The sequence below is a fragment of the Spinacia oleracea genome, chromosome 6, assembly GCF_020520425.1.
Source record: "Spinacia oleracea cultivar Varoflay chromosome 6, BTI_SOV_V1, whole genome shotgun sequence".
Lineage (NCBI taxonomy): Eukaryota > Viridiplantae > Streptophyta > Magnoliopsida > Caryophyllales > Amaranthaceae > Spinacia > Spinacia oleracea.
In genome coordinates, this window is record NC_079492.1 from 113,076,911 (window position 1) to 113,104,296 (window position 27,386).

The 27,386-nt window shown below is 41.5% G+C and overlaps 1 protein-coding gene and 1 long non-coding RNA gene across 3 annotated transcripts; both read left to right on the forward strand.

Annotated features, from left to right (window-relative positions):
* The first annotated feature begins 22,425 nt into the window (after nucleotides 1-22,425).
* On the forward strand, nucleotides 22,426-24,283 carry LOC130464373 (centromere/kinetochore protein zw10 homolog). Of its 2 annotated transcripts, none has more exons than XM_056833906.1 (4): nucleotides 22,426-23,011; nucleotides 23,220-23,393; nucleotides 23,635-23,795; nucleotides 24,154-24,283. In XM_056833906.1, the coding sequence occupies exons 1-4, from the start codon at nucleotides 22,997-22,999 to the stop codon at nucleotides 24,197-24,199; spliced, it is 396 nt and encodes a 131-aa protein (XP_056689884.1). In that variant the 5' UTR covers nucleotides 22,426-22,996; the 3' UTR covers nucleotides 24,200-24,283. The 2 variants fall into 2 exon arrangements, with proteins under 2 accessions (XP_056689884.1, XP_056689885.1); XM_056833907.1 differs by having other exon boundaries at nucleotides 22,431-23,011; nucleotides 24,073-24,265.
* A 34-nt stretch (nucleotides 24,284-24,317) lies between these two features.
* Nucleotides 24,318-27,287, forward strand: LOC130464200 (uncharacterized). The gene is made up of 5 exons (XR_008924548.1): nucleotides 24,318-24,518; nucleotides 24,892-24,984; nucleotides 25,179-26,005; nucleotides 26,227-26,345; nucleotides 26,949-27,287. It is a non-coding gene; the product is annotated as an uncharacterized lncRNA (long non-coding RNA).
* Nucleotides 27,288-27,386: the final 99 nt, after the last annotated feature.

Here is a 27,386-nt window from a genome sequence, read left to right on the forward strand (position 1 = left end):
TTAGTATACCATTTTAATGGTATACCCAGTATAGATTCAGAAAACCTCGACAAAATTATTGGACACGGTACTGGTATTCCTTTTGAATTGACAACACAGTCATCCAATAGCTAATACTCCGTACTCCGTACTCCGTATAGAATAGACAGGGAAACATAAACGATATAATGAAGAAAGTAGAATCATCGAAAAGTGATAAAATAAGCAAAGATAATCAAGAACAAGATAACACCGGTTTTAGTTGCTTATAATCAAGAACAAGATGGAGATACTGTTAGGTTATGATACATATGACAATTCATAAATCATGCGGAAAAACCATAAACCCAGGAAAACATATTATTTACACATAATCATTTAGCATAGATTAGATGCATACTCTTTGTTGCGTGCCTTCCCTAGCTGCGCCCGAACCGAACAAGAACAAGTCTTTAGGACTCCAAGTGTCGTCCCTCCGTAGATAGTCCACAGCACGTCCGGATCCGCCTTAAGATTGACCAACTAGAATCGCCCTTAAGGTACTATTATTTTCGGCACTTTATAGGCAAATGTGTGACTGAATTTTTCTCTCAAAAACTCACTTTGAATACTTTGAAACTTGTGTTATAAATTGTGAGCCCTAGCCTCATATTTATAGCGGTATGGAAAGGGAATCGAAATCCTATTCAGATACAAATTAATCAAACCTAGAATCCTACAAGAACTCTAATTTAATTAATTTATCAAATAGAATTTAGGAATTTAATCATTAACCGAACTCTGCATGTTTTAGGAAACGTGCACGAACACAAACACTTGCACACACACACGCACGGCAGCCACGATGGGCCCCATGCGTGCGCGCGAGCAGCAACCCACTCAGCGCCCGCGCGCGCTGCGCGTGCTGTGCGCGCTGTGCGCGCTGCGCGCTGCGCGCAGCCTGCTGGGCCTGGCCTTGCGCTGGGCCTGGCGTGGCTGTTTGTGCGGCGCGCTTGGCTTGCTGGGCGATGGCCTGGCTTCGTGCTGGGCCTCGTCCGGCAGGCCTCGTCCGATGCTTATTCGTACGATGCGCTTCCGATTAAATTTTCCGATTCCGGAATTCATTTCCGATACGAACAATATTTAATATTTCCGATTCCGGAATTAATTTCCGTTTCGAACAAATATTTAATATTTCCGTTTCCGGAATTATTTTCCGATTCCGGTAATATTTCCGATTCTGACAATATTTCCGTTTCCGGCAATATTTCCGATTCTGGCAATATTTCCATTTCCGATAATATTTTCCGACACGTACCATGTTTCCGTTTCCGGCAACATCTACGACTTGGATAATATTTATATTTCCGATACGATCCATATTTCCGTTTCCGGCAATATCATCGTTTCCGGAGTATTCATTCCTTGCCTGTGACGATCTTAGCTCCCACTGAAACCAAGATCCGTCGGTTCCGAATATTCATAGATGGAGTATTTAATGCTATTAAATACTTGATCCGTTTACGTACTATTTGTGTGACCCTACGGGTTCAGTCAAGAGTAAGCTGTGGATTAATATCATTAATTCCACTTGAACTGAAGCGGCCTCTAGCTAGGCATTCAGCTCACTTGATCTCACTGAATTTATTAACTTGTTAATTAATACTGAACCGCATTTATTAGACTTAACATAGAATGCATACTTGGACCAAGGGCATTATTTCCTTCAGTCTCCCACTTGTCCTTAGGGACAAGTGTGCATTTCCTAATTCCTTTGTCGCTCGATGCTTGCTCTTGAACATAAGGTAAGAGTTGTCATCCTTATTATGTCCAGAGGTGTTCCTCGGTTTCAGAGTTCAACTGATCAAATAAACAGATAATCATATCCTATGATTCATCCGAGCACGGCCATGCATTTCACAGTTTCTAGCTCTCCGAGTGGCCTTGTACAACTTTTAAGCATCTCATCCCGATTTATGGGAGGACAATCCCAATCTTGCGATCTTGAGATTAGACTTCGTTTGATAGGTGATTACCTGAGCGTTGCCTTTATAGCCTCCTTTTACGGTGCGACGGTTGGTCAACGTCAAAGCAACCAGTTCTCAAACAAGTAATCTCAAATCACTCAGGTATTGAGGATTTAGTGTCTAATAATTTAATGAAATTTACTTATGACAGACTTTCATCTCTTACAGTAAAGTTTCATAGGTCTCGTCCGATACTAGTCTTCCCAAAGTAAGTATCTATGCAAATGATTATGACATTGCCATGTCCACATAGTTCAAGAAACAGAACTACTAGTCATCTTGCATTCTAATCGTCTAACGTTTTCTATGCGTCCAATTTTATAGAAAACTCCGATTAGGGACCATTTTCAACCTTTGACATTCAAGTTCACTTGATAGACATTTCTTAGTCACAGGACTGGTCCTGACAGTCTATCTTGAATATATCGTCAAATTGAAGGGACTCATCATTTAATAAACCACAAATTAAATGGAAAAATGAATTCTTTTCATTTATTGTGAATGATTAACCAATAATGTTTTACAAAGATTTAAACTCTAAAACTTTAAAACATTAAACAGAGACATCAAAGCCATTCTCCAATATGCTTGATTCCCATAGCTGCAGTGTGCGAGTTGTGCTTCGCCTGCGGCAGAGGTTTAGTTAATGGATCTGATATGTTGTCATCAGTTCCAATTTTGCTTATCTCGACTTCTTTTCTTTCAACGAACTCTCGTAGAAGGTGAAATCTACGAAGTACATGCTTGACTCTCTGGTGGTGTCTAGGCTCTTTTGCCTGTGCAATAGCTCCGTTATTATCACAATACAGGGCTATTGGTCCTTTAATGGAGGGGACTACACCAAGTTCTCCTATGAACTTCCTTAGCCATATAGCTTCCTTTGCTGCTTCATGTGCAGCAATGTACTCCGCTTCAGTTGTAGAATCCGCAATGGTGCTTTGCTTAGCACTTTTCCAGCTTACTGCTCCTCCGTTGAGGCAGAAGACAAACCCAGACTGTGATCTGAAATCATCTTTGTCGGTTTGGAAACTTGCGTCCGTATAGCCTTTAACAATTAATTCATCATCTCCACCATAGACCAGGAAGTCATCTTTGTGCCTTTTCAGGTACTTCAGAATATTCTTGGCAGCAGTCCAATGCGCCTCTCCTGGGTCTGACTGGTATCTGCTCGTAGCACTGAGTGCGTACGCAACATCCGGGCGTGTACATATCATAGCATACATTATTGAACCAATCAATGATGCATATGGAATCCCATTCATTCGTCTACGCTCATCAAGTGTTTTTGGGCACTAAGTCTTGCTTAGAGTCATTCCATGAGACATGGGTAGGTAGCCTCGCTTGGAGTCCGCCATCTTGAACCTATCAAGCACCTTATTGATATAAGTGCTTTGACTAAGTCCAATCATCCTTTTAGATCTATCTCTGTAAATCTTGATGCCCAATATGTACTGTGCTTCTCCTAGATCCTTCATCGAAAAACATTTCCCAAGCCAAATCTTGACAGAGTTCAACATAGGAATGTCATTTCCGATAAGCAATATGTCGTCGACATATAATACTAGGAAAGCAATTTTGCTCCCACTGACCTTCTTGTATACACAAGATTCGTCCGCGTTCTTGATGAAACCAAAGTCACTGACTGCTTCATCAAAACGTATATTCCAGCTCCTGGATGCCTGCTTCAATCCGTAGATTGACTTCTTTAGCTTGCATACCCTTTTAGCATTCTTTGGATCCTCAAAACCTTCAGGCTGTGTCATAAACACAGTTTCTGTTAAAACGCCGTTTAAGAAAGCAGTTTTGACATCCATCTGCCATATTTCGTAATCGTAATATGCAGCGATTGCTAACATTATTCGAATAGACTTTAGCATTGCAACTGGTGAAAAGGTTTCATCGTAATCCACACCGTGGACTTGCCTGTAACCTTTTGCAACCAATCTAGCTTTGAAAACTTCAAGTTTCCCATCCTTGTCCTTTTTCAGTTTGAAAACCCATTTGCTTCCAATGGCTTGGTAGCCATCTGGCAAATCGACCAAATCCCATACTTGGTTTTCAGACATGGAGTCTAATTCAGATTGCATGGCTTCTTGCCATTGCTTGGAGCTAGGGCTCGTCATAGCTTGCTTGTAAGTCGCAGGTTCATCACTTTCAAGTAATAGAACGTCATAGCTCTCGTTCGTCAAAATACCTAAGTACCTTTCCGGTTGAGATCTATATCTTTGCGATCTACGCGGGGTAACATTTCTAGATTGATCATGATTCTCACCAGATTCTTCTAAAGATCTCTGAGTTTCATCCTGAATGTCATCTTGAGCATTCTCTAGAGTTTGTTGTTTGGCTCGAATTTCTTCGAGGTCTACTTTTCTCCCACTTGTCATTTTGGAAATGTGATCCTTCTCCAAAAAGACACCATCTCGAGCAACAAACACTTTGTTCTCAGATGTATTGTAGAAGTAATACCCCTTTGTTTCCTTTGGATAGCCCACAAGGATACATTTGTCAGATTTTGGATGAAGTTTGTCTAAAATTAATCGTTTGACGTATACTTCACATCCCCAAATCTTAAGAAAAGACACATTTGGAGGCTTTCCAAACCATAATTCGTATGGAGTCTTTTCGACAGCTTTAGACGGAGCTCTATTTATAGTGAGTGCAGCTGTATTTAGTGCATGTCCCCAAATTTCTAATGGAAGTTCGGCCTGACCCATCATTGACCTGACCATGTCTAGCAAGGTTCTGTTCCTCCGTTCTGACACACCGTTCCATTGTGGTGTTCCAGGAGGAGTCAATTCTGATAGAATTCCACATTCTTTCAGATGGTCATCAAATTCATAGCTCAGATATTCACCGCCTCTATCAGACCGCAGTGCCTTAATCTTCTTGCCTAATTGATTCTCTACTTCACTCTGAAATTCCTTGAATTTGTCAAAGGATTCAGACTTATGCTTCATTAGGTAGACATAACCATACCTACTGAAGTCATCAGTGAAAGTGATAAAGTAGCTGAAACCACCTCTAGCATTTGTACTCATTGGTCCACATACATCTGTATGGATTAAACCCAATAGTTCATTTGCTCTTTCTCCAACTTTAGAGAAAGGTTGCTTTGTCATTTTGCCAAGTAAACATGATTCGCATTTACCATAATCCTCTAAGTCAAATGGTTCTAGAATTCCTTCTCTTTGAAGTCTTTCTAAGCGTTTCAAGTTTATATGGCCTAATCGACAATGCCACAGATAGGTGAGATCTGAATCATCCTTTTTGGCCTTTTTGGTATTTATGTTATATACTTGTTTGTCGTGATCTAATAAATAAAGTCCATTGACTAATCTAGCAGATCCATAAAACATCTCTTTAAAATAAAACGAACAACTATTGTCTTTTATTATAAAGGAAAATCCCTTAGCATCTAAGCAAGAAACTGAAATGATGTTTTTAGTAAGACTTGGAACATGGAAACATTCTTCCAGTTCCAAAACTAGCCCGGAGGGCAACGACAAATAGTAAGTTCCTACAGCTAATGCAGCAATCCGTGCTCCATTTCCCACTCGTAGGTCGACTTCACCCTTGCTTAACTTTCTACTTCTTCTTAGTCCCTGTGGATTGGAACATAAGTGTGAGCCACAACCTGTATCTAATACCCAAGAAGTTGAATTAGCAAGTATACAGTCTATAACGAAAATACCTGAAGATGGAACGACTGTTCCGTTCTTCTGATCTTCCTTTAGCTTCAAGCAATCTCTCTTCCAATGCCCCTTCTTCTTGCAGTAGAAGCATTCGGATTCAGAAGTGGGTTGACTGACCTTTCTCTTTGCAGATTTGGCGCCAGTTTGCTTAGTTGGGCTGGCTTTGTTGCCACCTTTCTTAGCATTCCTCTTCTTTCCAGATTTCTTGAACTTGCCCCCACGCACCATAAGCACATCCTGCTTATCACTTTTGAGCGTCTTTTCAGCGGTCTTCAGCATACCGTGAAGCTCAGTGAGCGTTTTGTCCAGACTATTCATACTGTAGTTCAGTTTGAACTGATCATACCCGCTATGAAGAGAATGGAGGATGGTGTCTATAGCCATTTCCTGAGAAAATTGCTGATCCAGCCGACTCATATTCTCAATGAGTCCAATCATTTTGAGAACATGTGGACTTACGGGCTCGCCTTTCTTAAGCTTGGTCTCAAGAATTTGCCTATGAGTCTCGAATCTTTCGACTCGAGCCAGATCTTGGAACATGTTCTTCAACTCACTGATGATTGTGAAAGCATCTGAGTTGATGAACGTTTTCTGCAGATCCGCACTCATGGTGGCGAGCATTAGACATTTCACATCCTTGTTGGCATCAATCCAACGATTGAGGGCTGCCTGAGTGACCCCGTCGCCTGCAGCTTCGGGCATCGCCTCATCTAGGACATACTCCTTTTCTTCCTGCATAAGAACTATTTGCAAGTTCCTTTGCCAGTCAAGGAAGTTTTTCCCGTTCAACTTCTCCTTTTCGAGAATTGATCGAATGTTGAATGAATTGTTGTTTGCCATATTAAAAACTACAATTGAAAAGAATAAACAAATAAATAACCATTCACAGTTTCTCTTAATAAACTTAAATTCTGGCATACATGCATAATTCAATGTTTATTAAGCATTTTATTCAAATTATGTGTTCCGGCAGGTGTGAATAAAATGATTCCAAGATCCTAAAATCATTGAAGAACTAAGCACAGTTTGTCGACTTAATCCTAGAACATCTTAGGTAAGCAAAAGCCTTTTGCTAATAGTCTAGAAACCATTCTTGGTTGATAGGTACGTCTAAGAACTTATTAGGTAAACCTATCGAATTTGCCACGACATAAAAGGACTCCTTACTTATATCGTTGAGTTTCACCAAAACTAACATGTACTCACAATTATTTGTGTACCTTGCCCCTTTAGGACCAATAAGTAACACCTCGCTGAGCGAAAACTATTACTAGATTGATGTAAAGGATATCCAAGCAAGTGTATATTTTGGCATGGCACCTTTTAACTCAATTTTTAAGTTTGGAACTTAAGGCTCTTACTATGTTGGTTAGATTTTAAGTGAACTAAAATCCTTAATCATGCAACATAATCAAGCTTTTGATCTCATGCATTTTAAGACATATTTAAAACAATAAATAACTTAAAACATGCATAAGATATTTGTGATCTAGTATGGCCCGACTTCATCTTGAAGCTTTGACTTCAAAGTCCGTCTTGAAAATCTCCGTGGGAGGCACCATTTTCTTCAAATAGGATAAGCTATAACTAATTACAACTATTTGATGGTTCGCAGACCATATTTGAATTGAAAAATAACTTTGGTACTTTAGACCAATTACATTCAAATTAATGGTACGCAGACCATATTTTCTATCCTATTTGGGCCATACTAGTCACTTCATAACCTGCAAAACAGTACATATACAATATATACCATTCACCCATTCATTATCATGAATGGCCCACATAGCTGGTTAGTAAAACACATTATGCATCACGTAAACATTTGCAGCAATTAATCAAGGGCACCAATAATCTACCAATTATTCAGTCCTTATTAATTCTAATCAAGTTGTTTTAACCTTAAGGATTTGTAGACCTAATCAAGAGTTTATAACTAAAAAGCGCTCCCACTTAAACCAATAAATTCATATGCTTTACCAATTTTAAACATAAAAATGTATTTCTAGTCTAACCGGAAACATACAAATTTAATTAAAATTTAAAGCTCATATAAATTTATAATTGAATCCAAAAAGTTTAATTTAATTTCAGTCGCATTTAAATTAATTCATGATTTTAATTTTAGTAAAATAATTAGAATAAATAACATTTATTATAATTATAATATTCAAAATTAAAATCCAAGAAAATAATTTAAATTATTAATTTTAAAATTAATTAAAATTACGTGAACTGAAATTTTCAAATTAAACATTCAAAACGATCTAATCGTAACGCAAACACCCTACGCGTTGCACGCCCATGGGCCGCACGCACACAGCCATCGCTGGCCATGCGCGCGCAGCCCATGCGCTCGTCGCATAGCTGCTGCATCCCTATCGCAAGCCTCCGCACGCATTGGTGCTCGCTGCGCGCGCCAGCGCTCATCGCACGCGGGCTATCGCTCGCAGTGCGCGCGCGACATCGCTCGCTGGGCGCGCGACATCGCTCGCTGGGCGCGCGACATCGCTCGCTGGGCGCGCGACATCGCTCGCTGGGCGCGCGACATCGCTCGCTGGGCGCGCGAGCCATCGCTCGCCGGGTGCGCGACATCGCTCGCTGGGCGCGCGACATCGCTCGCTGGGCGGGCGACATCGCTCGCTGTGCGCGCGAGCAATGCTAGGCGCAGCGCTCGTGGCACGCGAGCTTGCGCTCGCTGCGCGAGAGGCTGCGCGCTCTTGTGCGAGGCAGTGCGCGTTGTGGCGCAGCTCGCTTGCTGCCCACACGCGATTGCCTTGGCTCGCCCTTCGCCCATGCCCATTCGTCCATTGCTCGTGGCCCACGACACAAGGCAGGGCTGCTGCCTTGTGCTCGTGCACTACGCCCTTGCTCATTGCATTCGTGCCGCACGGGCGACGAGCTCCCTTGCTCGTCGTCGCATGCCCGCACTATACAACACCCCTTAAGGGTAACACGAAGCGTCCATTGCTTTGTGCGTGCAAGTTATATGAACGAATCGCATAAAAAATTTAAAATTTATAAAATTAATGACAAATTAATAAATATTATTAATTTCATAATTTTAGGGCGAAAAATCGAAAATTTATTATTCAATTGATTTCCGATTTACATGGATTCAAGTCTAGGTCATAAAAATTTAAAATTTATCATATATTTACAATTTTTATGGTGGTTTTTAATCATAGGTTTCTAATTAAATTACAATTAATTATGAAAATCAAATTAATTCTAAATTATTCTAATTTTCAACAAATTAATCATAATTAATAATTAGATTGCATAATTAACAAGACTAGGCATTCAAACTTGTTAAACATATGCAGTAGGTCAATAAAAAATTCAAGATTTATCAACAAGAATCGCAAATATTTAATTTAACATCTTAAATTTACGAAATTTTGCATTCGAAAAACTAAAACCTTCGAAAAGTCATAGTTAGGCTTCGAATTTGAGAATTCTGGGTTCGGCAGAAAAATACTATTTTTGTCAAAATTTTAGAATGCCTTTTACATGCGGAATTGACACAAAAATCACTCAATTCGGATGAGTAACGAAGAAACTGCCGAAAAACTGCGTACGTATAATTAAATAAACGCAATTTGCAATTAATTAACAATTACGAAAATTAATCACCCCTTTTAATTCTTGCAAATTTGTAATATTTAACCATGTTCATGCAATTTAGATTATGAAAATAATAAGGGGCTCGTGATACCACTGTTAGGTTATGATACATATGACAATTCATAAATCATGCGGAAAAACCATAAACCCAGGAAAACATATTATTTACACATAATCATTTAGCATAGATTAGATGCATACTCTTTGTTGCGTGCCTTCCCTAGCTGCGCCCGAACCGAACAAGAACAAGTCTTTAGGACTCCAAGTGTCGTCCCTCCGTAGATAGTCCACAGCACGTCCGGATCCGCCTTAAGATTGACCAACTAGAATCGCCCTTAAGGTACTATTATTTTCGGCACTTTATAGGCAAATGTGTGACTGAATTTTTCTCTCAAAAACTCACTTTGAATACTTTGAAACTTGTGTTATAAATTGTGAGCCCTAGCCTCATATTTATAGCGGTATGGAAAGGGAATCGAAATCCTATTCAGATACAAATTAATCAAACCTAGAATCCTACAAGAACTCTAATTTAATTAATTTATCAAATAGAATTTAGGAATTTAATCATTAACCGAACTCTGCATGTTTTAGGAAACGTGCACGAACACAAACACTTGCACACACACACGCACGGCAGCCACGATGGGCCCCATGCGTGCGCGCGAGCAGCAACCCACTCAGCGCCCGCGCGCGCTGCGCGTGCTGTGCGCGCTGTGCGCGCTGCGCGCTGCGCGCAGCCTGCTGGGCCTGGCCTTGCGCTGGGCCTGGCGTGGCTGTTTGTGCGGCGCGCTTGGCTTGCTGGGCGATGGCCTGGCTTCGTGCTGGGCCTCGTCCGGCAGGCCTCGTCCGATGCTTATTCGTACGATGCGCTTCCGATTAAATTTTCCGATTCCGGAATTCATTTCCGATACGAACAATATTTAATATTTCCGATTCCGGAATTAATTTCCGTTTCGAACAAATATTTAATATTTCCGTTTCCGGAATTATTTTCCGATTCCGGTAATATTTCCGATTCTGACAATATTTCCGTTTCCGGCAATATTTCCGATTCTGGCAATATTTCCATTTCCGATAATATTTTCCGACACGTACCATGTTTCCGTTTCCGGCAACATCTACGACTTGGATAATATTTATATTTCCGATACGATCCATATTTCCGTTTCCGGCAATATCATCGTTTCCGGAGTATTCATTCCTTGCCTGTGACGATCTTAGCTCCCACTGAAACCAAGATCCGTCGGTTCCGAATATTCATAGATGGAGTATTTAATGCTATTAAATACTTGATCCGTTTACGTACTATTTGTGTGACCCTACGGGTTCAGTCAAGAGTAAGCTGTGGATTAATATCATTAATTCCACTTGAACTGAAGCGGCCTCTAGCTAGGCATTCAGCTCACTTGATCTCACTGAATTTATTAACTTGTTAATTAATACTGAACCGCATTTATTAGACTTAACATAGAATGCATACTTGGACCAAGGGCATTATTTCCTTCAGATACTCGATTACTCAGTATATGATTAAAATCAAAAAAGTTCATGATGGACTTGGCCAAGGTCAGCGATAATCTGCGCAACCAAAGCTTGATCCAATGCTTGAGGTATACGAGCGCGGCCATTCCAGCCGTAGGTCTCACGCATTTCCCTAGCTTTTAAAGCTGCCGCCACAGAATCGACGACCAAGCTACGGCTACAAACAGTGTGGTTCATGAGAAGAGCATCTATCTCACGTCGGTCACAAATACTGTTGTCTAACTCGGCAATCTGTTGAGTAAGGAGAATCGAGGCATCCAATCTCTCAACGATTAATTGCGGATTAACATCGGTAGAGGTAGCATTAGCTTTAATTGCCTCCCACTGTTGATTGCGCTCAATTATTAGACCATTCTTTTCTGTTTCGTGGTTTTTCAGGTGTTCTAGGGATCGGATTAAACTACAGAGTAGCAGTTGTTGTGGAGGCAATCCTGGGTAATCACTAGCCGACATTACAAATAACTCGCCAATACCCTAGATCCAAAGCGGACTAGTTGTTAACTCAGGAACTCAGGACTCAGGACTCGGGAGTATTTGTATTCCAATTGAACATCGAAGTAGTATATATAGTGTACGGGTATGCTACCAGCTGGCTGGTAGCATCACCAAACTGTTAAGGAGGCACGTGACCAGTTATTATTAATCCTTAACGGCAGTTATTATTCCCTACCAGCATCTCTTACAAGCCGGTAGGGGGGAGGCACGTGACCGGCCAAACCAAGAGGTCAACGGGTCGCTATCAATCGGGTAGGATCAATTTGTCCGTACGCCCGACCCACGCCTATATATATGGGCTTCATTTATGACAAAAGGTACGCAAACACAATCATTTCCACTAAAACCAAAATACTTATCACTCATCCTGGGTAATCACTAGCCGACATTACAAATAACTCGCCAATACCCTAGATCCAAAGCGGACTAGTTGTTAACTCAGGAACTCAGGACTCAGGACTCGGGAGTATTTGTATTCCAATTGAACATCGAAGTAGTATATATAGTGTACGGGTATGCTACCAGCTGGCTGGTAGCATCGCCAAACTGTTAAGGAGGCACGTGACCAGTTATTATTAATCCTTAACGGCAGTTATTATTCTCTACCAGCATCTCTTACAAGCCGGTAGGGGGGAGGCACGTGACCGGCCAAACCAAGAGGTCAACGGGTCGCTATCAATCGGGTAGGATCAATTTGTCCGTACGCCCGACCCACGCCTATATATATGGGCTTCATTTATGACAAAAGGTACGCAAACACAATCATTTCCACTAAAACCAAAATACTTATCACTCATCATACCTGACTTTAGCATCGGAGGGGGGATCCTCGAATCACCCTCGAGGCTAGTTCATCTTTGTTATCTGCGCAGGATATCATCAGGATAACAGCAGCACCCAACCAGCAAGACATCTCCAACCGTTCCCAAATTCTACCGGAACAATTGGCGCTAGAAGGAGGGGATCTCCCAACCTTGTCAAGTAAATCAGCCATCATAGATACCAACAACAAAAAACCTAGAAAAAACAACAATCTCCCACAATCAGCAGTTATCACACCAACATCAGTAGCACAACCCGCAGTCAAACCTTCTCTCTTACCTGTCTCAACCAGCCAAGTCACACCACTTACCGATCCTCCCCCAAAAACACTCAAGTCACAGATAAGCATTGCCCCCCCAGGTTTTGAAGACCCGAACGACGTTATCATAGAGGACGAAACGTCCATGGAAGAAAGGGCACAGGATTCCCCATCACCCCCACAGATTCAGAGCAACCTCTCGGCGTTGTCCCAAAGGTTCACACCACAACAGCTGCTGACGGCGTCGGCCGTCATGAAAGTAATGGCTGAACTGTCCTCAAGGAGGACAGAGGGAAATCAGATCGTGGTTACCGGCAATCGCCCGGGTGTGATGCCGGTTAGAAATCTCTACGAAACCCTAGAGCATGAAGTGGTACTGCCAGCACAACCTGAACCAATACTTGTACAGAGTGAAAATCCGGGTAGAAGAAAAAGGCATAGCTCTCGGCGCAGAGAAAGGTCCACTAGACGCCGGGAGTCGGTGTCAGAGCAAGAAGGGTCGTTTCCTGCTGGTAGGGAATCGACACCGTATCACGAAGAGTACATCGTACAGTCTCCACAACCAGGTTGGAATAGATATGAAGGATATCTACCTCATCAGGAGCCGATGAGGCGAACCATACACCCCAAAGACTCCCCACTCTGCAGGGGTATACTGGAGCAACCTATGGAGAAAGTAAAGATGCCGACGTGCAAATACAACGGAACCACAGACCCCGAAAATCACTCCACCGCTTTCGAACAACACATGATGCTGTATTCTGACTCAGATGTCATGTGGTGCAAAGTGTTCCAAACCACATTATCAGGGGTGGAAGCCGATTGGTATAAGAAGTTGCCGGCCGGATCGATATTCAGTTTTCGGCAGATCCAAGAGGACTTTGTGAGGCGGTTCATTAGCAAGGTTGAACGAAAGAAAACATCTGGAGAGCTGATGTCAATCTCACAAAGGCCGAAGGAGCCGCTGAGAGAATACCTTACTCGTTTTAACAACGAATCCATCACAATACCAGATTTACAGCAAGAAATAGCCGTCTTGGCTCTGTTGAGAGGGATGCAGGAATGCGAGTTCAAAAGGTACCTGGGAAGAAAGTCATTTACCTCGCTGGGGGAGGCCTTGAGAAAAGCAAATGAGTATATCAGGAGTGATGAGCTGATGCTAATATCACCCATGGGGGGAAATCAGGCAGTACAATCGGCCAAGAAGGATCATGTTCCCATACAGCAACACAATTACCGGAAAGATAACGGTAGAAAGGAGGGCCATCAGCAGAGAGGAGGATATCCGAACAGACAACAGCCGGTAGGGGCTTACCAGGTGTACACTCCCCTGAACACCGCCAGGGCCACGATCTACGCAGTAAATAAATCGGCAGCGTGGAGAAAACCGTTACCAATGGATGCCCCAGGTAACAATAAGAACTTTTGTGCTTTTCATAATGATCATGGTCATTACACGGAGCATTGCAAAGAGCTCAAGGATAACATCGAAGAGCTGGTAAGAAGGGGATACCTATCCCAGTACAGGGTTCGACAGGAAGGCCAGGGAGGAAATAACAGGCAGGGCAGTTCACATAGTCATGCCCCATATACACCTACTCAGCCAGGGTATGCACAGCCCACTGGTAGGATTGAACAGGCACCACCATCCCGGCAAGAAATCCGGTCATTACCGGAAACAGGCAAAGATGGGGCCGACAGGGGAAAGAGACCCACGGTTTGGGTGATCTCTGGAGGGCCCGTGCATGGAGGTACAGTCAGCGGGGCAATAAGAAATCTAGAGGAGCACATGCATTTGGTGAGTTACCATAGCGCAAGGAAATGGCCGGAACCAATCCCCCTACCGGTCATCACGTTCACCTCGGACGATTGTCGCGGCATTATATATCCCCATGATGACCCGCTGGTATTGGAACTCGAGATAGCAAACTTCCCCGTCAAGAGATGCCTGATTGATGGAGGCAGCTCTGCGAACATCATATTCTGGGAAGCTTTTACCCAGCTGAACATAGATCACGGAGAGTTAACAAGGGTGAGCTATCCCGTTATCGGATTCTCTGGAGCCAGCGTCTATCCAGAAGGCAGTATCCGTCTACCGGTTCAAGTAGGTAGAGGATCATCAGCCAGGGACTTAATGGTCGACTTTTTGGTGATAAAAGTACCAGCAGCGTATAACGTAATAATTGGTCGACCATTCATTCATGACGCACAGGCGGTGGTGTCCACATATCATTTGACCATGATATATCTCTCAAATCTGGAAAGAACAGAAAGGGTACATGGCAGTCAGGAGACTGCCAGATCGTGTTATCTGACAGCGAAAAAGGCACCAGGAAGGATGGTGCCGAAAACCAACCTTGCCCGAGAAGCAAACATGCCAACCAAAAGAAAGAGAGGGGATTTGAGCATGGAAAATTTTGATGAAAGGCCGGTTTGCATCCCAAGGCCAGCTGCAGATGGAGAAACTCGGGAAATTGAATTAGTAGAAGGAGTTCCAGAAAGAACGGTACGAATAGGTGCCGATATGGAGGCAGATCAGCAGGTCAATCTCATCGGTCTGTTACGAGAAAATGCAGATGTCTTTGCCTTCTCTGCAGATGAAATGCCCGGTATCAGCCCAGACATCATAGTGCATCGTCTGAATGTAGACAAGTCAGTCAGGCCGGTAAAGCAAAAGAAGAGAAATTTCTCCAGTGAAAAAAATGCTGCAATAAAAGAAGAAGTGGAAAAGCTGCTGGAAGCAGGGTTCATAGAAGTTTGTGATTACCCCGAATGGTTGGCCAACGTAGTCATGGTAAAAAAGTCAAATGGCAGTTGGCGAATGTGCGTAGATTTTACCAATCTGAATGGGGCGTGCCCCAAGGACTGCTATCCATTGCCACGAATCGATAGGCTGGTAGATTCAACAAGTGGCCACGCTCTTTTGAGTTTCCTGGATGCCTTCTCAGGGTATCACCAAGTCAGCTTGTGTAAAGCCGATAGAAAGAAGGCCGCCTTCATCACAGATTCAGGGGTATACAGCTATAAGGCTATGCCATTTGGGCTGAAGAATGCGGGAGCAACCTACCAGAAGTTGGTGGATAGGGTATTTGCTTCCCAGAAAGGGAGGAACATAGAGGTATATGTGGATGACTCAATAGTTAAAAGCCGATTGGCCAGTGACCACATCGACGACTTGAGAGAAACTTTCGAAACTCTGAGGAGGTTCAGGATGAAGTTAAACCCCAAGAAATGTGTATTCGGGGTCCGATCAGGAAAGTTCCTGGGTTTCCTAGTAAGCGAAAGGGGAATCGATGCCAATCCAGATAAGGTAGATGCAATTATGAATCTACCAGAACCCGGTTGCATAAAAGACGTGCAAAAGTTAACAGGAAGAATGGCCGCATTGACCCGGTTCATTAGCAAATCAGCAGATAGGGCGTTGCCCTTTTTCAACGTGTTAAAACAAAACAAGAAATTCAAGTGGGGAGAAACAGAAAGAGCAGCCTTTGAGGCAGTAAAACGGCACCTGCAAGTCCTACCCACAATAGCTCGACCAGAGGAAGGGGACACGCTGCAGCTATACATATCTGCTTCTCAACACACAGTAGCAGCAGTTCTGATCATAGAGAAAGATAAAACACAGATACCGGTGTACTTTGTCAGCCACATCCTGCAAGAAGCAGAAACGAGGTACTCCTTGATAGAAAAATTGGGGTTGGCAGTATTGATTGCAGCCAGAAAGCTGAGACCTTACTTTGATGCACACGGGATCCAAGTCTTCACAAACTACCCACTGGAAAAAGCAATGCAAAAAATGGACACATCAGGTAGACTCCTAAAATGGGCGATTGAACTATCAGAGTTTCACATGGAATATCGGCCCAGAATGGCTATAAAGGCCCAAGCACTGTCTGACTTCATAGTCGAAGCATCATACCAGGAGGAGGAAATAAAGGAAGGAATATGGGAAGTAGCAGTAGACGGCTCGGTCACCAAATCAGGGTCAGGAGCAGGGGTAATAGTTACCTCACCAGAAGGAGACCAGTTCGAGTATGCTATTAAGTTCTCTTTCCAGGCATCAAACAACGAGGCAGAATACGAGGCCGCAATCGCTGGCATACAGATCTGCACGGCAGCTGGTGCTCGTAGGCTCAGGCTTACAACCGACTCACAGCTGGTAGCAAACCAGTTCTCAGGAGAATATGAAACGAAGGAAGAATCCATGAAACGATACGCCGAAAAGCTTAAACAGTCAGTGACACAGTTGGAAAGCTTCGAAATAAAATTAGTACCCCGATCAGAGAACATGTTGGCAGACTCCCTATCAAAACTGGCCAGCTCAAGTGCTCTGGTAAAATCAGTAATGATGGAAGTCATGCATCGAAGGAGCACTGAAGTATTGGGAAATCAGGTCATGGTAATCACGAGCCAACCTGAATGGTATGACACCTTGTGGGCATACAAGAGAGATGGAACCCTGCCTACAGAAAAAACGGAAGCAAGAAGGTTGATTAGAAACTCATGCTGGTTTGTAATCATCAGAGGCCAACTCTACAAACGGGGTTTTAGCTTGCCTCTGTTACGATGCATATCAGCATACGAATCGGCACGACTGATAGAAGAAATACATGAAGGAGTGTGTGGAAATCATCAGGGAGGAAAAACCCTTGCACTGAAATGCCAAAGGCAAGGATACTACTGGCCGACAATGCTAACAGACGCACAGGAGTACGTCAAGAAATGTGAAAAATGTCAAGTTTTTTCAGCAGTCATCAATCGTCCTGCAAACGATCTCATGCCAATCCTAAATCCAATACCGTTCGCCCAATGGGGAATGGACATTCTGGGACCATTCACAACGGCATCCGGTGGAAGAAAATTTCTGATAGTGGCAGTCGATTATTTCACCAAATGGATAGAAGCAGAACCGGTGTCAAAGATAACTGCAAATCAGGTCAAAAAGTTCATATGGAAAGATATAATCACCTGGTTCGGACTACCGATGGCAATCGTGATGGACCATGGGGTACAGTTTGATTGCTCGCCAGTTCAAAGTTTTTTGAGTACGTACAAAGTCAAGTTTGCCTACTCTTCTGTTTGTCACCCCCAAAGCAATGGACAGGCAGAAGCTGCCAACAAGCAGATACTGGCAGCAATGAGAAAGAAGCTAGACGACTATAAGGCTGGTTGGGCCGATATTGTTCCAGAGATACTTTGGGGAAATAGAACCACCGTTAAAGAAGCAACGGGAGAGAGCCCATTCCGTCTATGTTTCGGATCAGAAGCAGTGATACCCGCAGAAGTAGGGTTACCTACATTCAGGATCCAGCATTATGAAGAAAACAAGAACGATCAACTGTTAAAGCAGGAGCTGGATCTTCTACCAGAAATCACACTCAGAGCAGAAATCAGGTCGGCGGCTTACAAGCAGCGCATAAGTAATGCCTACAACAAAAGAGTAAAACACAGACAGCTTGAAGTAGGAGACCTGGTGCTCCGCAGAACTGCAGCTACAGGCAAGGCAAAGGTCCAAGGGAAGTTAACCCCAAACTGGGAGGGGCCTTATCAGATATGGGAAGAAATCGTACCAGGAGCTTTTAGGCTGATGGATATGGGCGGAACAGCACTAAAAAATTCATGGAACGCCAGCGTCCTTAGAAAGTTTTATGTGTAGTCACTAACCCAAAAAGGCCGATTGAGCCAGGCCTGTTATGGTCCATGAAATGAAAGAAAGTCGAGGAATTCAAAGCAGAAGAATCAAACCCTTAAAGTAGGTCAGCAAGGCTACTATCAGCTTGCTGACTCGGGGTAATGTATAATCAAAAATCGTGATTCAAACCCTTAAAGTAGGTCAGCAAGGCTACTATCAGCTTGCTGACTCGGGGTGATACGAATCAAACCCTTAAAGTAGGTCAGCAAGGCTACTATCAGCTTGCTGACTCGGGGTAATGTATAATCAAAAATCGTGATTCAAACCCTTAAAGTAGGTCAGCAAGGCTACTATCAGCTTGCTGACTCGGGGTGATACGAATCAAACCCTTAAAGTAGGTCAGCAAGGCTACTATCAGCTTGCTGACTCGGGGTAATGCATAATCAAAAATCGTGATTCAAACCCTTAAAGTAGGTCAGCAAGGCTACTATCAGCTTGCTGACTCGGGGTGATACGAATCAAACCCTTAAAGTAGGTCAGCAAGGCTACTATCAGCTTGCTGACTCGGGGTAATGCATAATCAAAAATCGTGATTCAAACCCTTAAAGTAGGTCAGCAAGGCTACTATCAGCTTGCTGACTCGGGGTGATACGAATCAAACCCTTAAAGTAGGTCAGCAAGGCTACTATCTGAAGGAAATAATGCCCTTGGTCCAAGTATGCATTCTATGTTAAGTCTAATAAATGCGGTTCAGTATTAATTAACAAGTTAATAATTCAGTGAGATCAAGTGAGCTGAATGCCTAGCTAGAGGCCGCTTCAGTTCAAGTGGAATTAATGATATTAATCCACAGCTTACTCTTGACTGAACCCGTAGGGTCACACAAATAGTACGTAAACGGATCAAGTATTTAATAGCATTAAATACTCCATCTATGAATATTCGGAACCGACGGATCTTGGTTTCAGTGGGAGCTAAGATCGTCACAGGCAAGGAATGAATACTCCGAAACGATGATATTGCCGGAAACGGAAATATGGATCGTATCGGAAATATAAATATTATCCAAGTCGTAGATGTTGCCGGAAACGGAAACATGGTACGTGTCGGAAAATATTATCGGAAATGGAAATATTGCCAGAATCGGAAATATTGCCGGAAACGGAAATATTGTCAGAATCGGAAATATTACCGGAATCGGAAAATAATTCCGGAAACGGAAATATTAAATATTTGTTCGAAACGGAAATTAATTCCGGAATCGGAAATATTAAATATTGTTCGTATCGGAAATGAATTCCGGAATCGGAAAATTTAATCGGAAGCGCGTCGTACGAATAAGCATCGGACGAGGCCTGCCGGACGAGGCCCAGCACGAAGCCAGGCCATCGCCCAGCAAGCCAAGCGCGCCGCACAAACAGCCACGCCAGGCCCAGCGCAAGGCCAGGCCCAGCAGGCTGCGCGCAGCGCGCAGCGCGCACAGCGCGCACAGCACGCGCAGCGCGCGCGGGCGCTGAGTGGGCTGCTGCTCGCGCGCACGCATGGGGCCCATCGTGGCTGCCGTGCGTGTGTGTGCAAGTGTTTGTGTTCGTGCACGTTTCCTAAAACATGCAGAGTTCGGTTAATGATTAAATTCCTAATTCTATAAATTAATTAAATTAGAGTTCTTGTAGGATTCTAGGTTTAATTAATTTGTATCTGAATAGGATTTCGATTCCCTTTCCATACCGCTATAAATATGAGGCTAGGGCTCACAATTTATAACACAAGTTTCAAAGTATTCAAAGTGAGTTTTTGAGAGAAAAATTCAGTCACACATTTGCCTATAAAGTGCCGAAAATAATAGTACCTTAAGGGCGATTCTAGTTGGTCAATCTTAAGGCGGATCCGGACGTGCTGTGGACTATCTACGGAGGGACGACACTTGGAGTCCTAAAGACTTGTTCTTGTTCGGTTCGGGCGCAGCTAGGGAAGGCACGCAACAAAGAGTATGCATCTAATCTATGCTAAATGATTATGTGTAAATAATATGTTTTCCTGGGTTTATGGTTTTTCCGCATGATTTATGAATTGTCATATGTATCATAACCTAACAGTGGTATCACGAGCCCCTTATTATTTTCATAATCTAAATTGCATGAACATGGTTAAATATTACAAATTTGCAAGAATTAAAAGGGGTGATTAATTTTCGTAATTGTTAATTAATTGCAAATTGCGTTTATTTAATTATACGTACGCAGTTTTTCGGCAGTTTCTTCGTTACTCATCCGAATTGAGTGATTTTTGTGTCAATTCCGCATGTAAAAGGCATTCTAAAATTTTGACAAAAATAGGTTTTTTCTGCCGAACCCAGAATTCTCAAATTCGAAGCCTAACTATGACTTTTCGAAGGTTTTAGTTTTTCGAATGCAAAATTTCGTAAATTTAAGATGTTAAATTAAATATTTGCGATTCTTGTTGATAAATCTTGAATTTTTGATTGACCTACTGCATATGTTTAACAAGTTTGAATGCCTAGTCTTGTTAATTATGCAATCTAATTTGTAATTATGATTAATTTGTTGAAAATTAGAATAATTTAGAATTAATTTGATTTTCATAATTAATTGTAATTTAATTAGAAACCTATGATTAAAAACCACCATAAAAATTGTAAATTTATGATAAATTTTAAATTTTTATGACCTAGACTTGAATCCATAACAATCGGAAATCAATTGGATAATAAATTTTCGATTTTTCGCCCTAAAATTATGAAATTAATAATATTTATTAATTTGTCATTAATTTTATAAATTTCAAATTTTTATGCGATTCGTTCATAAAACTTGCACGCACGAAGCAATGGACGCTTCGTGTTACCCTAAAGAGGTGTTGCATAATGCGGGCATGCGACGACGAGCAAGGGAGCTCGTCGCCCATGCGGCACGAATGCAATGAGCAAGGGCGTAGTGCACGAGCACAAGGCAGCAGCCCTGCCTTGTGTCGTGTGCCACGACCAATGGACGAATGGGCGTGGGCGTAGGGCGAGCCAAGGCAGTCGCGTGTGGGCAGCAAGCGAGCTGCGCCACAACGCGCGCTGCCTCGCACAAGAGCGCGCAGCCTCGCGCGCAGCGAGCGCAAGCTCGCGTGCCACGAGCGCTGCGCCTAGCATTGCTCGCGCGCACAGCGAGCGATGTCGCCCGCCCAGCGAGCGATGTCGCGCGCCCAGCGAGCGATGTCGCGCGCCCAGCGAGCGATGGCTCGCGCGCCCAGCGAGCGATGTCGCGCGCCCAGCGAGCGATGTCGCGCGCCCAGCGAGCGATGTCGCGCGCGCACTGCGAGCGATAGCCCGCGTGCGATGAGCGCTGGCGCGCGCAGCGAGCACCAATGCGTGCGGAGGCTTGCGATAGGGATGCAGCAGCTATGCGACGAGCGCATGGGCTGCGCGCACATGGCCAGCAATGGCTGTGTGCGTGCGGCCCATGGGCATGCAACGCGTAGGGTGTTTGCGTTACGATTAGATCGTTCTGAATGTTTAATTTGAAAATTTCAGTTCACGTAATTTTAATTAATTTTAAAATTAATAATTTAAATTATTTTCTTGGATTTTAATTTTGAATATTATAATTATAATAAATGTTATTTATTCTAATTATTTTACTAAAATTAAAATCATGAATTAATTTAAATGCGACTGAAATTAAATTAAACTTTTTGGATTCAATTATAAATTTATATGAGCTTTAAATTTTAATTAAATTTGTATGTTTCCGGTTAGACTAGAAATACATTTTTATGTTTAAAATTGGTAAAGCATATGAATTTATTGGTTTAAGTGGGAGCGCTTTTTAGTCATAAACTCTTGATTAGGTCTACAAATCCTTAAGGTTAAAACAACTTGATTAGAATTAATAAGGACTGAATAATTGGTAGATTATTGGTGCCCTTGATTAATTGCTGCAAATGTTTACGTGATGCATAATGTGTTTTACTAACCAGCTATGTGGGCCATTCATGATAATGAATGGGTGAATGGTATATATTGTCACTAGTAGAAAAACATTAATTTGCTGCCATGACTTAGCTGCGTTAATCAATTAACGCCTCTAACTAAATGAGAAATTCGAGGAATTAGTTAAAAAAATAACACTTTGCGGCGTTATCTTCGATTATGACGCAGCGAATTATTAAAAAAAAAAATCTGGCGGCGTCTATCCTTTAACGCCGCAAATTTGGAGCTTCTTTCTTTCTTTCTTTCTTTCTTTCTTTCTTTCTTTTGGCTTGTCTTCACTTCACAAAAACACCAGCACCTTCTTCTTCCTTCGTACGATTGACTGACTCTGACCTACTTTCTTCACCATCGAATTTCGCCGGGAAACTTAAGCTCCGCCACCGCCGTGGTCATTCGAACTCATCTCTGCCGCCGCCGTTCTCACTTGGGGTACATTATGCTTCCACTGGCTCCTCCTCATCCTTGCCTTTTTTTTGTTCAATTGCTCTATTCCCCCTCATTTCAGTCTCTCAATTTACATGAATTGTGTTTGAATTATCTAATTATTGCTCTCTTGCTCTGTCCTCTCCTCTCTTCTCTCCCGCTGAAACTGTAAATTAATTAACCCTAATTTTCAATGTCGAATTTTGGCTTAAAAGAACCTTAAAAATGCTTTAAATTTATCTCTGATTGTATCCTACAAATTTGGTGTTGGTTCAGGCTCGAGACTAAGAAACCTGAAATTTTTGTTCATGGGTTTTGCTTAGGTTTTAAACTAAATTTAAGATTTCACTGTAATTCGTTCCTTGGTGTAACACGTTGTATTTGGGTTTGTAGATTCAAGATTTGCTTGTCAACTTTTTGAACATTGTGGTGAGTTTTGACACTGATTTTGGTGGAATTCGGGTTGTTTATCGCTCTGGCGTTGGTGAGGCTCGTGGTGTCGAGCTTCGTAATGTTATGGAAGCCATGGATGTAAGTTTCTGTTTGTTCAATGCAGTGAGATGTTGTTATGTGCTATTTAATTCTTTATTCTTAACTAACTGAGTGTATGAATGTATGATGATATTCATTAGCAAACTCGCTAAATTTAGTGTATGATTTGAGTATTCCATGGCTAACTTGAGGATTCATTTAGCTGCCATTTCCTAGAATTTATAGTTTTCAATTGTCATTTTCCCAGGTGCTAGGAATACTTGATTATGGGCTTGCAAGGACCGCTGACTTATTCATCAAGCATGTCATTGCTCCTGCAGTGAAATTTAACTCCCCTGTTTCGTTTCTGGAAGAATCTAGTGGTAGCTTGGTCGAGAGCAGTGACAAAATCTTGAAGATAGTCTCAAGTCTAGAGCCGAAGGTAACATCAATGATATAAATACTCGTATAATAAATTTGGTCCCTTTTCACTCAAGAAATTGTATGTATATTGAGTGCCAAAGCAGACAAGCAAGATATAAGAAATCAGGAAGAGCATTAAAGAATTTGGTGATTGGTAAATTTTAATTAGTCAGTAACACACTAAAACATTAGACTACGTTATTCAAGGAAAAGAACGCAGCATGCTATAGCCTGTTAGATTAACCCCTTTTTTGATGTAGACAGATGACATTGATAGCGATGCTCTATTCTCAAGAATGACGATAGTTGTTAAGTTTATCCACCAGTATATATGTCTTGAAAATGGTCCTTGGATGCGTTGTTTCGGAAGGTTGCGTGGCCAAGAATGTCTGAGCTTATTATTTCTAACTTCCTCTCAAAGGTAAACACTTCAGCTTTGTCATCCATGTTTCGTTTATGCTCAACTTCACTGCATGCATCATGTAAATATTTTTTTCCATGTATGTTGATAGCTGGTTGGTGTGGGACGTGGGGGGGGGGGGGGGGGCTGATGTTCACCTGATACCCTATCTCTAGGTTTGATTGCTTAAGATCTTCAACGCGAATTCATAGTTTTCGTTGGTCTTTTGTTTTTATTTCTTTAAGTGTAGTCTGACCTCTCTTTGCAGTGTTGAATCTTTTGTATTCTGTATTCTCAGGTTGTCCCTGATGATGCTTCAAAGTTAGTTGATTTTCAGAAGATCATGAACTCTTCTTCTGAATTTGAGATTGTTTTACAGGAGATTATGTTCATTTCCAAATCTGATAAGAATGATGAAAGATTAAGCAACTTTGCTGATAACGTGGAGGTACACTTTGCTGTGAGGAAAAAGAGAGAAATGCTGGCAAATGCTAGACAGTTGATTCTACGATGTGACTTTACTATTCCAGAAGTCAACTCTCATTCAACCTGTCTTATATCTTTGTGCTCATCTGCTGGAATTACGTACTAACAATTAGCTCTCAGGAGTTTAGCAGCAAAGGACCTAAGTTCGGAAATAACAGATACACTGATTGTGCTGTCAATTTGCTATTTTCGTCAGAGAAGTGTATAGTGTCCCTTGCTGCTTGTCAGTTGATGAAGTTGGTGCATCAAACACTTCAAGTAAGATAGTTATTTCTGGCTATTATTCTGACTTGTTCACTTGTTTACATTAATCATTATTTATAATCACACTAAGCTTTCATTTTGACAAATTATGGTGGAATTGTACCTAACAGTGGTTTTTGTGATGTTAAGGTATCACAACTAGTATGTTTTCTCAATGTGATACATGGATCATTCTGATTAGCGGATAAACCCCATGAAATTTTAAACTTGACATGTTTAAGAGTTACTTCACATGAACATTTTGCTTCACCATTTTATCACAGTTATACCTACTATCCTGAGTCCCTGACTCTGGGCAGGATTGATATCTTGCTGATTGCATGTTATAAGACGGCATATATGACTTCTTGATAATTCTTGTGTGTAGGATGTTTGTTTGTCATCCCCAAGAGTGGCGTTGGAATTCTATCATGCTGCAAGGGATGTTCTGTTGCTGTATGAAGCTACCATTCCAATCAAGGTATTCATGTCGTGGAGTTTTTAAATCATTGATGTGAGAACTTCTGCATCACTAATGACCATTACATGCCTACAAGTATGCTCACTTTTAGGAAGCAATGCTTTTTTCTTGAAGTATGCTCACTTTTAGGAAGCAATGCTTTTTTCTTGAAGTATGCTCACAAGTATGACCCTTTCTTTCCCTTTTGTTTACAGAGCTATGGGGGGTTTTTGTGCTGTTACATATCTAAGTTTTGCCCACAAGGGTTAAAGCAAGTCCTTGTAACAGGCGGAATTCCATCAATTAAGGATGGATGTAATGCAGATGCCGTATATCATGCATGCTTTGAAAAGATTGTGCGACAAAATGAGAAATATTATGCGACAAAATTATATACCGTAATTCTTTAGTCTTCCCAATTTCTTCTTTTCTTTGTTCGTTCCCTTAATTCCTCTGTTTTACACAGGCTTGAGAGAGCCTGGGATCTGTAGTGCAGCAGCTACCCCCAACTAAGCCCCCTGTGAGAATGACATATGTCAGACGTAAGAGGAAGGATAAATCAGGAATTACAACTTAATGGTGTCAGCATTCTGTTAGAAAATACCGTGAGCAGCAAGTTGGTGATTGTCACGCATGAGAGAGGAGTTGTCAGAGCTAGCACTATAAATAAGGCAGGAGCCGTAAAAGAATGTTATGTGATATATTCTGTCTTTTTCTTGTCCTTCTACCTCAGTTGTATGCACCATTGGTGATTTAATAGCTTCAAATACAACTATTTCTATCCTAGCCTTAATATTATTACCTTTGTTTCTGGGTACAGATTTGCATCCACTAATTCCATAACAAACTTGGAGTTGGTGGAAAAACCTGACTCCTTGGTAGGAGTTCGACCTGCTGTTTCTGGAGATGGAACTGCGTTAGAAGTACTCATTAAGTGGGATAACCTGCCAGATTATGAGGCAACTTGGGAAGATTTCCTTGCCGTCCAGACCAGATTTCCGGCTTTTCACCTTGAGGACAAGGTGACTCTATTATTTACTTGGTATGACAATTATTTGCTTGAAACTTTGATGGATGGCAGTTTGATAATTGGGGGGGTTTCAACACGAACCCACTATATGCGATACTTTGGTATCTTTGGCAATTAAATAATATCCTTGTTTTGTTTACCTTAATATTGATCTATGATCATGTCCTATTTCCCTATATGATATTTAATATTCTAGACCAATCAAATAAGCTTTAAATTTATTTTGTTGACAGTGGACAAGGGAGACAAAGTTCCCACATGCTGTATGGAAGGCTGGTCATGGTCTAATTGCTCTTCTTTTGTGAAACTTTGATGTTGTTAATAATATATGGCTTGAGCCCTTTCCTGGGAGGTTAGTTATTTTGTAACCTTATTTTCTTTTGCTGATATATTTTCCACTTTTTACGGGAAAGCTTGCGAAGTTGCAATTTTTAAAGAATATGATTTAACAATGACGATAGTTAGAACTCAGACACAGTTGTCTCTTTGAATGAAAACTCATCTATAGCTTGTGAGTTGCTATCGGTCTAAGTAACCTAATATTAAGTATATTAAACATTTAAAGAGTTTAGAATACCAATCTAAGTTCATGGGTTAGAGTTAGGGAGCAAAAACGACTATAACAGTCAAAATATGACCTATAATGATCATTAAAGTCTTAAACGCGCATAACTTGACCAAAGTAGATGAGAATAATTCTAAGTAACCTAATAAGAAGAATATTAAACATTTAAAGGGTTTAAAATAGGAAATTTTGTGAAACACTACCTTTAAGTTTGGTGGTTTTGTGAATTGCTACCTTATATAAACTTTTTTTAATTTAACTACCTTATAAGTTTGGTTTGTTTGACTAACACTACCATTTGACGTTTTTCGTTAATGTTTTCCGTCGTGTATTTCTTCTATTCTTTTAAATTAACCCTAATTTTATGATATATATATATTATTTTGTTAGGTTTGCATTTCAATGAGTGGAGATCCTTTCACCGATGAGCAAATTGATGAAATACGAGACAAATGGGCATCATACTTCACCGAACATTGTGTGTAATTAACGCTTCATTGATCTCTTCTTGTGGATGTTTCGTGCTACTAAAATCATATATAATTGCCTTATTATATTTTTGGTGCAATTTTGTAACGTACGAAGTGTAAAAGATATAGTTATTATAGATTTGAAACTATTTAGGTGGTTTATTTTTTTAAACATATATATGATGGTTAACTTATATGTAAAAATCAATGTTTCGGAAAGTTATTGGTGGTTGATGACACTTTTGAACGTTGTATAAATGTGGCGTGAGTACAGGTCTACATTTTTGGGATTGTTGAGTATACGAAATATATATTATTTATTAAAAAAATATATTATTTATTCGCGGCGTATAAACTT

Coding starts and splice junctions, on each gene's coding strand:
- LOC130464373 (XM_056833906.1), top strand. Junction 23,394..23,634: donor TCTCAAGTCTAGAGCCGAAG/GTAACATCAATG, acceptor TTTTTGATGTAG/ACAGATGACATTGATAGCGA. Junction 23,796..24,153: donor TTTCTAACTTCCTCTCAAAG/GTAAACACTTCA, acceptor ATTGTTTTACAG/GAGATTATGTTCATTTCCAA.